This window comes from Bubalus bubalis, chromosome 11 (genome assembly GCF_019923935.1).
Source record: "Bubalus bubalis isolate 160015118507 breed Murrah chromosome 11, NDDB_SH_1, whole genome shotgun sequence".
NCBI lineage: Eukaryota > Metazoa > Chordata > Mammalia > Artiodactyla > Bovidae > Bubalus > Bubalus bubalis.
Genome location: NC_059167.1, coordinates 84162240 through 84178689, shown reverse-complemented (window position 1 = coordinate 84178689; position 16450 = coordinate 84162240). Strand labels below are relative to the sequence as shown.

Genomic DNA, 16450 nt, shown 5'->3' with positions numbered 1-16450 from the left:
AATCACAGAAGAAATCAAAAAAGAAATCAAAATTTGCAAAGAAACAAATGAAAATGAAAACACAACAACCCAAAACCTGTGGGACACTGTAAAAGCAGTCCTAAGAGGAAAGTTCATAGCAATACAGGCACACCTCAAGAAACAAGAAAAAAGTCAAATAAATAACCTAACTCTACACCTAAAGCAACTAGAAAAGGAAGAAATGAAGAACCCCAGGGTTAGTAGAAGGAAAGAAATCTTAAAAATTAGGGCAGAAATAAATGCAAAAGAAACAAAAGAGATCATAGCAAAAATCAACAAAGCCAAAAGCTGGTTCTTTGAAAGGATAAATAAAATTGACAAACCATTAGCCAGACTCATAAAGAAACAAAGAAAGAAAAATCAAATCAATAAAATTAGAAATGAAAAAGGAGAGATCACAACAGACAACACAGAAATACAAAGGATCATAAGAGACTACTACCAGCAATTATATGCCAATAAAATGGACAACGTGGAAGAAGTGGACAAATTCTTAGAAAAGTACAACTTTCCAAAACTGGACCAGGAAGAAATAGAAAATCTTAACAGACCCATCACAAGCACAGAAATCGAAACTGTAATCAGAAATCTTCCAGCAAACAAAAGCCCAGGTCCAGACGGCTTCACAGCTGAATTCTACCAAAAATTTAGAGAAGGGCTAACACCTATCCTACTCAAACTCTTCCAGAAAATTGCAGAGGAAGGTAAACTTCCAAACTCATTCTATGAGGCCACCATCACCCTAATACCAAAACCAGACAAAGATGCCACAAAAAAAGAAAACTACAGGCCAGTATCACTGATGAACATAGATGCAAAAATCCTTAACAAAATTCTACCAATCAGAATCCAACAACACATTAAAAAGATCATACACCATGACCAAGTGGGCTTTATCCCAGGGATGCAAGGATTCTTCAATATCCACAAATCAATCAACATAATACACCACATCAACAAATTGAAAAATAAAAACCATATGATTATCTCAATAAGATACAGAGAAAGCCTTTGACAAAATTCAACATCCATTTATGATAAAACTTTCCAGAAAGCAGGAATAGAAGGAACATACCTCAACATAATAAAAGCTATATATGACAAACCCACAGCAAACATTATCCTCAATGGTGAAAAATTGAAAGCATTTCCTCTCAAGTCAGGAACAAGACAAGGGTGCCCACTTTCACCATTACTATTCAACATAGTTTTGGAAGTTTTGGCCACAGCAATCAGAGCAGAAAAAGAAATAAAAGGAATCCAGATTGGAAAAGAAGAAGTAAAACTCTCACTGTTTGCAGATGACATGATCCTCTACATAGAAAACCCTAAAGACTCCACCAGAAAATTACCAGAGCTAATCAATGAATATAGTAAAGTTGCAGGATATAAAATCAACACACAGAAATCCCTTGCATTCCTATACACTAATAATGAGAAAACAGAAAGAGAAATTAAGGAAACAATTCCATTCACCATTGCAACAAAAAGAATAAAATACTTAGGAATATATCTACCTAAAGAAACTAAAGACCTATATATAGAAAACTATAAAACACTGGTGAAAGAAATCAAAGAGGACATTAATAGATGGAGAAATATACCATGTTCATGGATTGGAAGAATCAATATAGTGAAAATGAGTATACTACCCAAAGCAATTTATAGATTCAATGCAATCCCTATCAAGCTACCAACGGTATTCTTCACAGAGCTAGAACAAATAATTTCACAATTTGTATGGAAATACAAAAAAACCTCGAATAGCCAAAGCAATCTTGAGAAAGAAGAATGGAACTGGAGGAATCAACCTGCCTGACTTCAGGCTCTACTATAAAGCCACTGTCATCAAGACAGTATGGTACTGGCACAAACACAGAAATATAGATCAATGGAACAAAATTGAAAGCCCAGAGATAAATCCACGCACCTATGGACACCTTATCTTTGACAAAGGAGGCAAGAATACACAGTGGATTAAAGACAATCTCTTTAACAAGTGGTGCTGGGAAATCTGGTCAACCACTTGTAAAAGAATGAAACTAGAACACTTTCTAACACCATACACAAAAATAAACTCAAAATGGATTCAAGATCTCAACGTAAGACCAGAAACTATAAAACTCCTAGAGGAGAACATAGGCAAAACACTCTCTGACATACAACACAGCAAGATCCTCTATGACCCACCTCCCAGAATATTGGAAATAAAAGCAAAAATAAACAATGGGATCTAATTAAACTTAAAAGCTTCTGTACAACAAAGGAAGTTATAAGCAAGGTGAAAAGACACCCTTCAGAATGGGAGAAAATAACAGCAAATGAAGCAACTGACAAACAACTAATCTCAAAAATATACAAGCAACTCCTACAGCTCAATTCCAGAAAAATAAATGACCCAATCAAAAAATGGGCCAAAGAACTAAATAGACATTTCTCCAAAGAAGACATACAGATGGCTAACAAACACATGAAAAGATGCTCAACATCACTCATTATCAGAGAAATGAAATCAAAGCCACTATGAGGTACCATTTCACGCCAGTCAGAATGGCTGTGATCCAAAAGTCTACAAACAATAAATGCTGGAGAGGGTGTGGAGAAAAGGGAACCCTCTTACACTGTTGGTGGGAATGCAAACTAGTACAGCCACTATGGAGAACAGTGTGGAGATTCCTTAAAAACCTGGAAATAGAACTGCCTTATGATCCAGCAATCCCACTGCTGGGCATACACACTGAGGAAACCAGAATTGAAAGAGACACGTGTACCCCTATGTTCATCGCAGCACTGTTTATAATAGCCAGGTCATGGAAGCAACCTAGATGTCCATCAGCAGATGAATGGATAAGAAAGCTGTGGTACATAAACACAATGGAGTATTACTCAGCCATTAAAAAGAATACATTTGAATCAGTGTTAATGAGGTGGATGAAACTGGAGCCTATTATACAGAGTGAAGCAAGCCAGAAAGAAAAACACCAATACAGTATACTAACGCATATATATGGAATTTAGAAAGATGGTAACAATAACCCTGTGTACGAGACAGCAAAAGAGACACTGATGTATAGAACAGTCTTTTGGACTCTGTGGGAGAGAGAGAGGGTGGGATGATTTGGGAGAATGGCACTGAAACATGTATAATATCATGTACGAAATGAGTTGCCAGTCCAGGTTTGATGCACGATACTGGATGCTTGGGGCTGGTGCACTGGGACGACCCAGAGGGATGGTATGGGGAGGGAGGAGGGAGGAGGGTTCAGGATGGGGAACACATGTATACCTGTGGCGGATTCATTTTGATATATGGCAAAACCAATACAATATTGTAAAGTTAAAAATAAATAAAATTAAAAAAAAATTATGACATTTTCATCCCACTTGTTTGACTAAGTATGAATAGAATGCTAGATTTCTAATTTATATTCAAAGTTTTGATATAGTTCCATTTATTCTGGCATCTAGACAGTGACAGACTTTATTTTCTTGGGCTCCAAAGTCACTGCGGATGGTGAGTGTAGCCATGGGATTAAAAGATGCTTGTGCCTTGGAAGAAAAGCTATGACAATGTATTAAAAAGTGGAGACATTACTCTGCTGACAAAGGTCCATATAGTCGAAGCTATGGTTTTCCCAGTAGTCATGTATGGATGTGAGAGTTGGACCATAAAGAAAGCTGAGGGACAAAGAACTGATGCTTTTGAACTGTGGTGTTGGAGAAGACTCTTGAGAGTCCCTTGGACTGCAAGGAGATCCAACCAGTCCATTCTGAAGGAAATCCGTCCTGCATATTCATTGGAAGGACTGATGCTGAAGCTGAAACTCCAATACTTCGGCCACCTGATGTGAAGAACTGACTCATTGGAAAAGACCCTGATGCTGGGAAAGATTGAAGGCAGGAAGAGAAGGGGACGACAGAGGATGAGATGCCTGGATGGCATCACCGACCCAATGGACATGCGCTTGAGCAAGCTCCGGGAGATGATAAAGGACAGGGAGGCCTGGTATGCTGCAGTCCATGGGATCACAGAGTCCGACATGACTGAGCAACTGAACAACAAAGTATTACTGCTAAAAGTCTAGCAATCTTATTATTTTAGTGATTTAAAAAAAATCTTGAATGAGGTTTGAAACTTTTAATTCAATTCTGAAAATATAAAGAAATACTGTGTTTAAGTAAACCAGAAAGAAAAACACCAATACAGTATACTGACACATATATATAGAATTTAGAAAGATGGTAATGATAACCCTATATGCAAGAGAGCAAAAGAGACACAGATGTATAGAACAGTCTTTTGGACTCTGTGGGAGAAGGCGAGGGTGGGATGATTTGAGACAATAGCATTGAAACATGTATATGTGAAACAGATCGCCAGTCCAGGTTCAATGCATGAGACAGGGTGCTCTGGGCTGGTACACTGGGATGACCCAGAGGGATGGGATGGGGAGGGAGGTGGGAGGAGGGTTCAGGATGGGGAACATATGTACACCCATGGCTGATTCATGTCAATGTATGGCAAAACCACTATAATATTGTAAAATAATTAGCCTCCAATTAAAATAAATAAATAAATAAAAATGTTATTAGCTGCTACACACTATATCCTCTACCATCTTTGGCCAAGGAAAGACCTCTAGATCTCCTAAATGAAATAAACCGACTGACCTCTTCTGTCCTTTTAAACCTTTGCCATCTCCACTTTAGACTACTATTCTCGATCCCTTCTTATCAATCACTCACCTCCTCTCAGCCATGCCTCCTCATTGCCTGAAGTCTTTGGTACCTGGCTCCTAATCTTACTTTCTCACTACTGCCTGAGACCACTCTGATTCATTTTAATCAATATCTTTGTTAAAAGCTCATGCCAATACCCTAACACCAAAGTTCCTTTACATCTGCAATTCCTAATAACCTTTTCTCCACTCTATGTAGGCAATTTTCCCCAGTGGGCAGACCCTGGAGTTTGTTGATCCACTCCTCCACTCTGTCCACTGCCTCGTTATCCTTCCAAGTGTAACTCCATTTTCATCAATTCTCCTCCTTTGCAGAGCCCTCTTAGCTTCTCTTCCACTCTATCCAGCTTTAAACTGTTCATCCTTTAATACCTCCGACACCTGGCTTGAGATTCATGGACAATCTTTGCAAGGATAGTCTCGCCAACAACTCACTGCTGCAATGGCAACTGTCATAAGCAATGCACATTCACATCTCTGAGACTATGTTCATACATTTTCCTTTCTCTGGGACTTTCACCTTCCTGGCAAATTCCTATTCATCCTTCAATACTTCCAATGCCATTTTCATCAAAGCTGAATTAGCTCCTCTTTTCAGATCATTTTTGTATCAAATAGCTAGCTTCTCATCAAAGTAGACCATTTTTATCTTATCATGTTCAGCACAGTTGAGCTCTAGCTGCTTTTTCAGCTTGTCCAAATTCTAGAAGCAATCCTGACAAGCAAAAAGTACTTCAAAAGACTCATAATCTCTCATGAATCAAGCTCTCAGACCTGGGATCCTGGAACTCACGTACAAAAATCCCCTTAAAACTTGAGTCATCACTGACAACCAGTACACAGTACCTTCAGAGAGAACCACAGGGTGTTCACATTATACCCAAGAAGTAGTGTTACCATCCTTGCTCCAGGGATGGCAGAGGTCACAGAGCGGTTTATCTGTCTCTCTCCCAATTGCAATCAATTTCCCTACTCGGTGTCCCAGCACCTCCAAGAGTTGCTGCCTTACCCTGACCATCCAGTTGCTGACCCCATGGTTATACTGATCTTCAGATAATAATGTTCCTTTATGGAGTTCTGATGGAGAAGGCAATGGCACCCCACTCCAGTACTCTTGCCTGGAAAATCCCATGGACGGAGGAGCCTGGTAGGCTGCAGTCCATGGGGTCGCTGAGGGTCAGACACGACTGAGCGACTTCACTTTGACTTTTCACTTTCATGCATTGGAGAAGGAAATGGCAATCCACTCCAGTGTTCTTGCCCGGAGAATCCCAGGGACGGAGGAGCCTGGTGGGCTTCCGTCTATGGGATCACACAGAGTCGGACACGACTGAAGTGACTCAGCAGCAGCAGCAGCATGGAGTTCTGAATCATCTTAGCCTGGGAATCTTTATTCCTCCTTTAAAAGGAAAATTTGTCACCAAGACTGGTGACCTGTTAGGAATCTGGGCTAAGACTGACACACCCTGTCCAGTCAGCCTTTTGAGAATCTCCACTGTAGCAGCTTCAGATCTCCTAGCTCATGAGCATCCTTCCTTGAGGTGACAACTTTTACACTGCTACCGGAGTACAGACAGCATGTCCTTGTCATCTCCACATCCCCTGTACCCTGACGTAGGGTCTGACTCACAAAAAGGAAGAATAAACAGAGGACAGGAGGAAGGAAATGGAAACAGGTAACAGTTGCTCGCTTTCCTTCTGGCGACTTACTTCTCTTTCTGCAGATTCTCAATCTGCTCGGTCAGGACTCTCTCCTCCTGCTGCATAGCTGCCTGCTGCTGCTCTGTGATGTCAGTCTCCAGGGCCGCCTCACTAGTCAAGGTCTCTTCCATGACATCAGACATGGAAGGCAGACGAACCACAGCAGGAGAGGATGGACATGGATAGTTTCCTCGACGAAGACGCCCCTTTCCCTGCAAAGAAAAATACATGTTAAAGGTAAACTGAGTGACTCCATCAGTTTTACTTGGCCCAGTTAGGATAACAAGTGTAATATTTCCATCACACCTGGTGAATGGTGGGAATAAGTGGAAACATTCTATGAGACCTAAAATATTAACAGGCTAAGTATTTCTTGTCAGAGCACTGGAAAATGGGTATGTAGGGGGGTGGGAGTGTAAGAACACACCATGTACTGGGATGAGATTCTCTTTTTTAACTAAGGTATAGTTGTTTTACAATGTTGTATTAGTTTCTTCTGCTGTACAATGAAGTGAATCAGCTATATGTATACACATATTCCCCTTCCTCTTGAACCTCCCTCCCTCCTCCCCTCTTCTACCCCTCTAAGTTATCACAGAGCTCCAAACTAAGCTCCCTGTGCTATAAAGCAACTTCCCCACTAGCTATTTTACACATGGTAGTATATATGTATCAATCCTAATCTTTAAAATGACATGAGATTCTTCTATTAATCTAAGCTATCTCTTGCAAGACTAAATATCCTGCAAATTAAATATCCACACATGGTTATTTAAATTTTAATTAAATTAAAGTTAAACGGGATGTGGGGGAGGGATAAATTGGGAGATAGGAATTGACATATGTGTATCTGACATATGTGCGTACTACTATATATAAAACAGATAACTAATAAGGACCTACTGTACAGCACAGGGAACTCTACTCAATACTCTGTGATGGCCTACATGGGAAAAAAAAATCTTTAAAAAGAGTGGATATATGTATAACTGATTCACTTCACTGTACACCTGAAACTAACACAACATTGTAAATCAAGTATACTCCAATAAAACTTTTTTTAATTAAACAGAAGTAAAAATTTAGCTCTGCGATCACCCTAGCCAGATTTCAAAAGTTCAACAGCCACAGGTGGTTAGTGACTACCACAAGGAAAAGTGCAGAAATTGAGCATCTCTATCATCAAACAAAGTTCTGAGGGACAACACTGCTCTATAGGAAGACTATACAAAACAGGTCCTAAAACTCAGTTTTATTTTTTTTAAATATCATTTATATATTATAGGGTGTTAGTGAGAGATATTCTCTAAGAACAACTCAAGAAACTTCCTTCTTGAGATCAGAGGGGGAATAATCTCATTGTTTTAATTGGTTACTTTGTATGTAACTTTAGCCTCTGATAATGACAATTAAACCTCCTGCTGAGAACAACTGGACCAAACATAAAAACCTAACAGATCCTTGAAGGCACTACAGAGTTAACAAGGCAGACCAAAGAGACGGTTGGCCCAGTATTCAAGGCTAATTTATATTTAAGAAGAGGCAGATGAGAGTCTGAACAGAGCTTCTGACAGACTACAGCAGGAGTCAGCAAAACATGGCCCTTGGGCCAAATGTGTCCTAATGTCAGATTTTGTAAATAAAGCTTTACTGAAATACTTTTCTGCTCATTAATTCATGCATTGTCTATGGCTCTTCTGCAGAATAACAGTAGCACTGATAGTTGCAACAGCTTCCATGTTCCACAAAGCCTCAAGTATTTAGGCTATGGTCCTTTATAGAAAATTTGCCAAGCCCTGGGGTAAGAATAATAGTCCAGACCCAGGCAAGGGTGTGAGCTGTAGTCGGGTGTTGAGTGTGGACTCCATGCATGCCTGATGCTGGGACCCCTAGGGTTTGTAAATGGAAATTATTATAGTCATTGCAGATACTGCAGGCTAGCTTCAAGTTGTCTGAATGGTTCAAAAAAACTGTAATCCCTAAAATTGGATTCAAGTAATCTCAGATTGCTAGTGTCCTAGAACCTGACAGAAAACAATGAAAACACTGGAGGAAAGTAATACCATTTTAGGTTTCAAAATATTTTTACAAATAATTTTAAAAAATACTTTGCTCACATACAGTAAAAGGTAAGCAAGCACAAAAGGAGACAAGACAATGTAAATGGAAACCAGTAAAAACAACAGAAACCCTAAATGACACCAGATATTGTGACTTTCAGAATAGACTCAAAGTAACCATGCTGAAAGACACAGAAAGACATAGCTTGACTAGTGGACTGGAATAGGTCAGAAGAAAATATAAAGAATCAAGCAGAGAAAACAAAACACATTTTTTTCTATAAAAATTCAATAAAGAAGATAAAGAGGACACAATAAAAAGATCTACCATATGCAAAAAGATTACTAGGAGAAAAGAGAGATCCTATAGGAGAAATATCAAAGAAATAATAGCAGAACATCTTTCAAAACCAATTAAAGATATCAACCTACTGACTGCAGAAAATCTTCAACCTCTAGGAAAGATAAACATTGGCTTGGCCAAAAAGTTCATTTGGGTCCTTCCATCTGATGTTATAGGAAAAGCCCAAGCGAACTTTTTAGCCAGTCCAATAAAAAGAAGTCCATACCATACCTAGAGACAGCTGCTAAAAATTAAAGGCAAGAAAAAAATCTAAAAAGAAGTCAGAAAAAAAAAAAATGTATCTGCAACAAAGAAGCAACTATTTGATTCAAAGCTTACTTTTCAACAGAAACAATGTAAGTCAGAAAACAACAAATAGTACTTTCAAAAGATGAAAGGAAAAAGTAACTGCCTGTCCAGAATTCTATACATTGCAAAAGCAGCCTTCAAGAATGAAGTTTAAATAAAGACATTTTCAGACATACGAAGATAGGAAATCTGTCACCAGCAGATCTGCACTAAAGGAAGGGCAGACAGAAAATGACCCAAAGAGAAAAGTCAAGGAGAAAGAAATGAAGCAGTAAAAACAGTAAAGATGTAAGTCTAAATGAATTTTCATAAAACATAAGAATAATATATTGCATTTAAAATACAGATAATTTAAAACATCTGCATAACAACAACAGCAATATATCAAACAATAGCTAAAGCATATTAAAGACCTTGTCCTATCTAGGAAAAAAATAAAAGCACCAACTGACTTTGATAAATCACAGATGCCTGTTGTAATCTTTAGTTGAAAACTAAAAGAAGAGTAAAAAAGTATAAAACTTTAAAACTAAGGGAAAAATTGAATACAATATGTAGTCAAAAGAAAAAGGAAAAAAAGAGTAAAACAGTCAAGAAAGAAACAAAACATATATCAGGTAGGAAAAATTAAAAGCACAAAATAAAACAGTAGATTTAAATCCCAATATATCAGTGATTACATTAAATTAAGTAGATTAAATGTGTTAGTTAAAACCTGAAGATTATCAGACTGTATTTAAAAAAAAGAATTTTCAATTATAGTAAGTTTACAAGGCATGGATATAAAATATTCAAAATTCAGGAGGGCTGAAAGCAAAAAGGCAGGAGTAAAAGACATACCATGTCAGCACAGAGAAAACAAGCATATACACACAAATCAGTAAAGTAATATACCTAACCAACTTAATAAACACAAGTTATCTAATAGACATATAGAATTCATGACCTAACAACTACAGGATATTTTAAAGCACACAGAGCAACAACAGTAATAAATTTCCCAGGACTGAAACAGTTTATCTGACCTTTAAAGTAATTTAAAGTAAGTTTTCTGATAGTATAATTACAAAGAGAAAACTAAAAATCCCTATGTATGCAGAATTTAAGAAACACATATCAATGCATCAAGAAGATGTGAAACATATATGAAATAATGCAATTTGCAGCAACATGGATGGACCTAGAGACTATTATACTAAATGAAATAAGTCAGAAAGAGAAAAACAAATGTCATATGACATCACTTATACATGGAATCTAAAATATGACACAAATCAACTTATCTATGAAACAGAAACAGATTCCCAGACACATAGCACAGACTTGTGGTTGCCAAGGGGGAGAGTGAGGGAGAGATGGATTAGGAGTTTGGGATTAGCAGATATAAACTATTATATATAGAATGGATAAATAACAAAGCCCTACTGTACAGCTCAGGGAACTATATTCAATATTCTGTGATAAAACCATAATGGAAAAGAATATGAGAATGATATATGTGTATAAGTGAGTCATTCTGCTGTATGGCAGAAATTAACACAACACTGTAAATCAACTATACTTGAATAAAATTTAAAAAAATAAAAAGAAATAGACTTCTAAAATACCCATAGCCAAAGAAGAAATCACAACAGGAATTTAAAAAGTCTTTGAACTAAACAACAATATAAAAATCTGTGGGATACAGTTTAACCCTGTTGATCTTAAAGTTTTAAGCTTTATATGCATACATTAGAAAAAAAAGGTTAAAAATTAAAAAGGTAAGTACTTTAGAAAACTTTAGAAAAAAGGTATCTATTTTAGAAAACTGGGGAAAGAACAACAAAATAAACCCAAGGAGAGAAAAAGGAAATAAAGAGTAAATAAACACTAGAAAAAAGAGGACCAAAGGCAAACGCAGCTCTTTGAAACAACTAATAAACAATTTTAAATGCTGGCAAAATTGATAAGAAAGAAAGAAATAACAAATAACCAAAGTGGGAATGAAAAAGGGGGCACTATCCAAATCTAGTAGACATGAAAAAGATAAGAGGCTACTATGAACAACTCTATGTTAATAAATCTGAAATTTTATACAAAGTGGAGAAATTTCTACAAAAGTCCAAATAACTAATACTGTCAAGGAAATAAAAAAAATGTGATTAAGTTTATAAACTTAATCTACAAATAACATCTTTATAGAGAGAAAACTGGAAGCTTAGATGATTTCACCAGTAAACAAAAAGAAATAAAACACAAATTCTTCCACAGAATTAAAAATAAGGACTACTCTCCTGCTTGCCACAACTAGAGAAAAGCCCACACAGCAATGAAGACCCAGCACATCCATAAATAAATAAAAATTATAAAAAAGGACTACTCTCCAACTCATTTTTAGAGGCTAGCATAAACTAGATATTAAAACATAGGACATTAAAAGAAAAGTTTATTAAGGGACAATTTTACTCAAACACAGGTGCAAAAATTCTAAACATACTATAAATCAATCTCAATAAAAATCCCAAGACAATTTTTGTGAAGCTGATTCTATAATTTATATGGCAATATATACAGAGCCAAGAATAGTCAAAACACTACTGAAGAAGGTAGAGTGACTTGTTCTAGCAGGTATTTTTAGAAAGCTATACTAATTGAAATAGTGGTGTTGATACAAAGATAGTAAAAATAGACTAGAAAGAGATCCATGAATATAAAGACCACTCCCTACATTACATCACATACAAAAATATTTTCAGGTGGATTATACACTTAAATGTGAAAGGCAAAACAATAAAGCTTGTACATGATAATAATACAGATTATCTTCATAACTTAAGATTGTAAAAAAAATTCTTAAACATGACCCTAAAAATACTAGTCTAAAGAAAAAGATTGGTAAGTTAGGCTACATTAAAATTAAGAACATCCTGTTCAATGAAAGACACCTTTAATAGTGGAAGAAGAAATTACACAACGGAAGTAATCAATAAAGGGCTTATATCCAGAATCCATTAAGAACTCTTTCAAATCAGAAAAAGGCAGACAACCCCATCAGAAAAATGAACAAGAGTTGTGAACAGGTCCTCCACCAAAGAGGAGATCCAAACTGCCAACATACTTAGGAAAAAGTGCTTAAGCACATTAGAGTCACAACACAGAAATTTAAAATGAAACCCTAATGATACAAAATCACTGCAGATGGTGATTGCAGCAATGAAATTAAAAGACACTCCTTGGAAGGAAAGTTATGACCAACCTAAACAGCATATTAAAAAGCAGAGGCATTACTTTGCCAACAAAGGCTCGTCTAGTCAAGGCTGTGGTTTTTCCAGTGGTCATGTATGGATGTGAGAGTTGGACTATGAAGAAAGCTGAGCACTGAAGAACTGATGCTTTTGAACTATGGTGTTGAAGACTCTTGAGAGTCCCTTGGACTGCAAAGAGATCCAACCAGTCCATCCTAAAGATCAGTCCTGGGTATTCATTGGAAGGACTGATGTTGAAGCTGAAATTTCAATACTTTGGCCACCTGATGTGAAGAGCTGACTCATTTGAAAAGACTCTGATGCTGGGAAAGATTGAGGGCAGGAGGAAAAGAGGACGACAGAGGATGAGATGGTTGGATGGCATCACCGACTCAATGGACATGGGTTTGGGTGGACTTCGCAAGTTGGTGATGGACAGGGAGGCCTGGCATGCTGTGATTCATGGGGCTGCAAAGAGTCGGACACGACTGAGTGACCAAACTGAACTGAACTAATGATACATCCATTAAAATGGCTAAAATTAAAGAATCTGACAATATAAGAGCTGGGAAGGAAGTGAAGCAATTGGGAACTCTCATGCACTGCTAGTACAATACAACTATTTTGGAAAAAAAGTTTGGCATTATGGACTCAGGATGAAAAAAAATTTTATACATACATATATATATATATATATATATATATATATCCTGTGACCCAGGATATAGTATTGCACTCCTGTATAACCCCCACAAAAATACATCCATGTCACCATCAAAATTAAATGTATCAGAATGTTCATAGAAGCATTACTCATAATTCCCCAAAATACAAGCCAAATGTCCATTAACACTAGAATGGATTAACTGTGGTATACGCATACACTAAAATACTATTACAGTAACAAGTATGTGCTATGCTGCTGCTAAGTCACTTCAGTCGTGTCTGACTCTGTGCGACTCCATAGATGGCAGCCCACTAGGCTCCTCTGTCCCTGGGATTCTCCAGGCAAGAATACTGGAGTGGGTTGCCATTTCCTTCTCCAATGCATGAAAGTGAAAAGTGAAAATGAAGTCGCTCAGTCGTCCCCGACTCTTAACGACACCAAGGACTGCAGCCTACCAGGCTCCTCCGTCCATCCTGGGATTTTCCAGGCAAGAGTACTGGAGTGGGGTGCCATTGCCTTCTCCAGTATGTGCTACAATGAAACACAATAATATGGACAAGTCTTACACATATAAGGTTGAGTGAAATAAATCAGATATAAAATACCTATTATATGAGTCCATTTATATAAAGCTTAAAAACAGAACTGTAGTGCTCAGGGATACACACTTTAATGGGAAAACAACAAAGAAACAGAGTAAGTGATTAACGTAATACTCAGATTATTGCTTACTTTGGGGGGAGAGAAAGGATTGTGATTGGAAAGAAAAAGATAAGAGCTTCTGGGGGTTCTATATCTTGATCTAAGGGTGGTACATGGATGCTCATAATTCATTTAGACATGTATATATGTCTCCGTCCTTTTCTATATGTGTCATATTTCTCAATAAAGCCAGTTTCTCTTCAAAGCTAGTTATGTATGCAAAATACTACTATCTTTTGAGAAGATCTGTCTCAGAAACAGAAACTGCTGAGCTACCCCAAATGACAAGGTGAAAGTGGAGGGTAGTTCTAAAAACATTCAGGCTCATTCTTCCAAACGTATGCCCTCTAAGACATGCAACAGGATGAAAATCAGGAGGATGACAAGATTGCTATTCCACTTTTAGTTCTGGGATCAAGAAGTGAGGAATATGTTATGAAAGCCCTCAAAACAAAGGATCAAATTTCACCATATGTATGGAAACACAAAAAAACCTCGAATAGACAAAGCAATCTTGAAAAAGAAAAATGGAACTGGAAGAATCAACCTTCCTGACTTCAGACTATACTACAAAGCTACAGTCATCAAGACAGTATGGTACTGGCACAAACACAGAAATATAGATCGATAGAACAAAACAGACAATCCAGAGATAAATCCACAAACCTATGGACACCTTATCTTTGACAAAGGTGACAAAAATACACAATGGAGAAAAGACAATCTCTTTAACAAGTGGTACTAGGAAAACTGGTCAACCACCTGTAAAAGAATGAAACCAGGATACTTTCTATCACCATACACAAAAATAAACTCCAAATGGATTAAAGATCTAAATGTAAGACCAGAAACTATAAAGCTCTTAGATAGAACAGTCTTTTGGACTCTGTGGGAGAGGGAGAGGATGGGATGATTTGGGAGAATGGCATTGAAATACGTATAATATCATATATGAAACGAGTGGCCAGTCCAGGTTCGATGCATGATACTGGATGCTTGGGGCTGGTGCACTGGGACGACCCAGAGGGATGGTATGGGGAGGGAGGAGGGTTCAGGATGGGGAATACATGTACACCTGTGGTGGATTCATTTCGATAGTTGGCAAAACCAATACAATATTGTAAAGTTTAAAAATAAAATAAAATTAAAAAAAAAGAAGAAGAAATCAGGCAGAACACTCTTTGACATAAATCACAGCAAGATGCTCTATGACCCACTTCCCAGAGTAATGGAAATGAAAACAAAAATAAACAAATGGGACCTAATTAAACTTGAAAGTTTTGTGCAACAAAGGAAACTATAAGCAAGGTAAAAAAAAAGGCAGCCTTCAGAATGGGAGAAAATAATAGCAAATGAAACAACTGATAAAGAATTAATCTCCAAAATCTACAAGCAGCTCATGCAGATCAATACCAGATAAATGAACAATCCAATAAAAAAGTGGGCCAAAGAACTGAACAGACATTTCTCCAAAGAAGACATATGATGGCTAATGTGCTTTGTTGCTCAGTCATGTCCGACTCTTTGTGACCCCAAGGACTATAGTCTACCAGGCTCCTCTGTCCACAGGGTTTCTCCAGGCAAGTATACTAGTGTGGACTGCCATGGAGTTCACTGGAGATGGCTAATAAACACATGAAAAAATGCTCAACATCACTCATTAACAGATAAATGCAAATCAAAACCACAATTAGGTACCAACTCACACCAGTCAGAATGGCTGCCATCAAAAAGTCTACAAACAGTAAATGCTAGACAGAGTGTGGAGAAAAGGGAACCCTCTTACACCGTTGGTGGGACTGCAAACTAGTACAGCCACTAAGGAGAACAGTGTGGAGATTCTTTAAAAAACTGGAAACAGAACTGCCATATGACCCAGCAATCCCGCTGCGGGGCATACATACCGAGGAAACCAGAACTGAAAGAACATTGTATTCCAATGTTCATTGCAGTACTGTTTACAATAGCTAGGACGTGGAAGCAACCTAGATGTCCATCGGCAGACGAATGGATAAGGAAGTTGTGGTACATATACAAAATGGAATATTACTTAGCTATTAAAAAAAAAACGCATTTGAGTCAGTTCTAATGAGGTGGATGAAACCGGAGCCTGTTATACACAGTGAAGTATACAGAAGTATACAGAAAGAGAAACACCAATACAGTATATTAATGCATATATATGGAATTTAGAGAGATGGTAACAATGACCATATATACAAGACGGCAAAAGAGACACAGATGTAAAGAACAGACTTTTGGACTATGTGGGAAAAGGCGAGGGTGGGATGATTTGAGAGAATAGCATTGAAACATGTATATTACCATATGTAAAATAGATGACCAGTGCAAGTTCAATGCATGAAGCAGGGCACTCAAAGCCAGTGCACTGGGACAACCCAAAGGGATAGGGTGGGGAGGGAGGTGGGATTCAGGATGAGGGGACACATATGCACTCGTGGCTGACTCATGTCTATATATGGCAAAAACCACCACAATATTGTAAAGTAATCAGCTTCCAATTAAAAAAAAAATCAGTCTGCCAATTTTACAAAGGATGACTCCAGATAAGACAGCATTGTGGAATGGAGGCAGAGAATGGGGTTTTGAGTGTTAAAGTCCATTATGACTGGTCAGGATCACATTATAAACTCCAAGACATCTTCTCATTACATACGATTTTG

At 37.5% G+C, this 16450-nt stretch overlaps 1 protein-coding gene across 11 annotated transcripts in view; it reads right to left on the bottom strand.

Moving 5' to 3' along the window:
• Positions 1 to 16450, bottom strand: part of MYO9A (myosin IXA) — a 254505-nt gene that overhangs the window by 5179 nt on the left and 232876 nt on the right. For all 11 annotated transcript variants that reach the window (XM_006056922.4, XM_006056915.4, XM_006056918.4 and 8 more), the window contains one exon: positions 6471 to 6673. In XM_006056922.4, coding sequence (XP_006056984.2) covers positions 6471 to 6673 — 203 coding nt within the window. The remainder of the gene's footprint in view (positions 1 to 6470; positions 6674 to 16450) is intronic.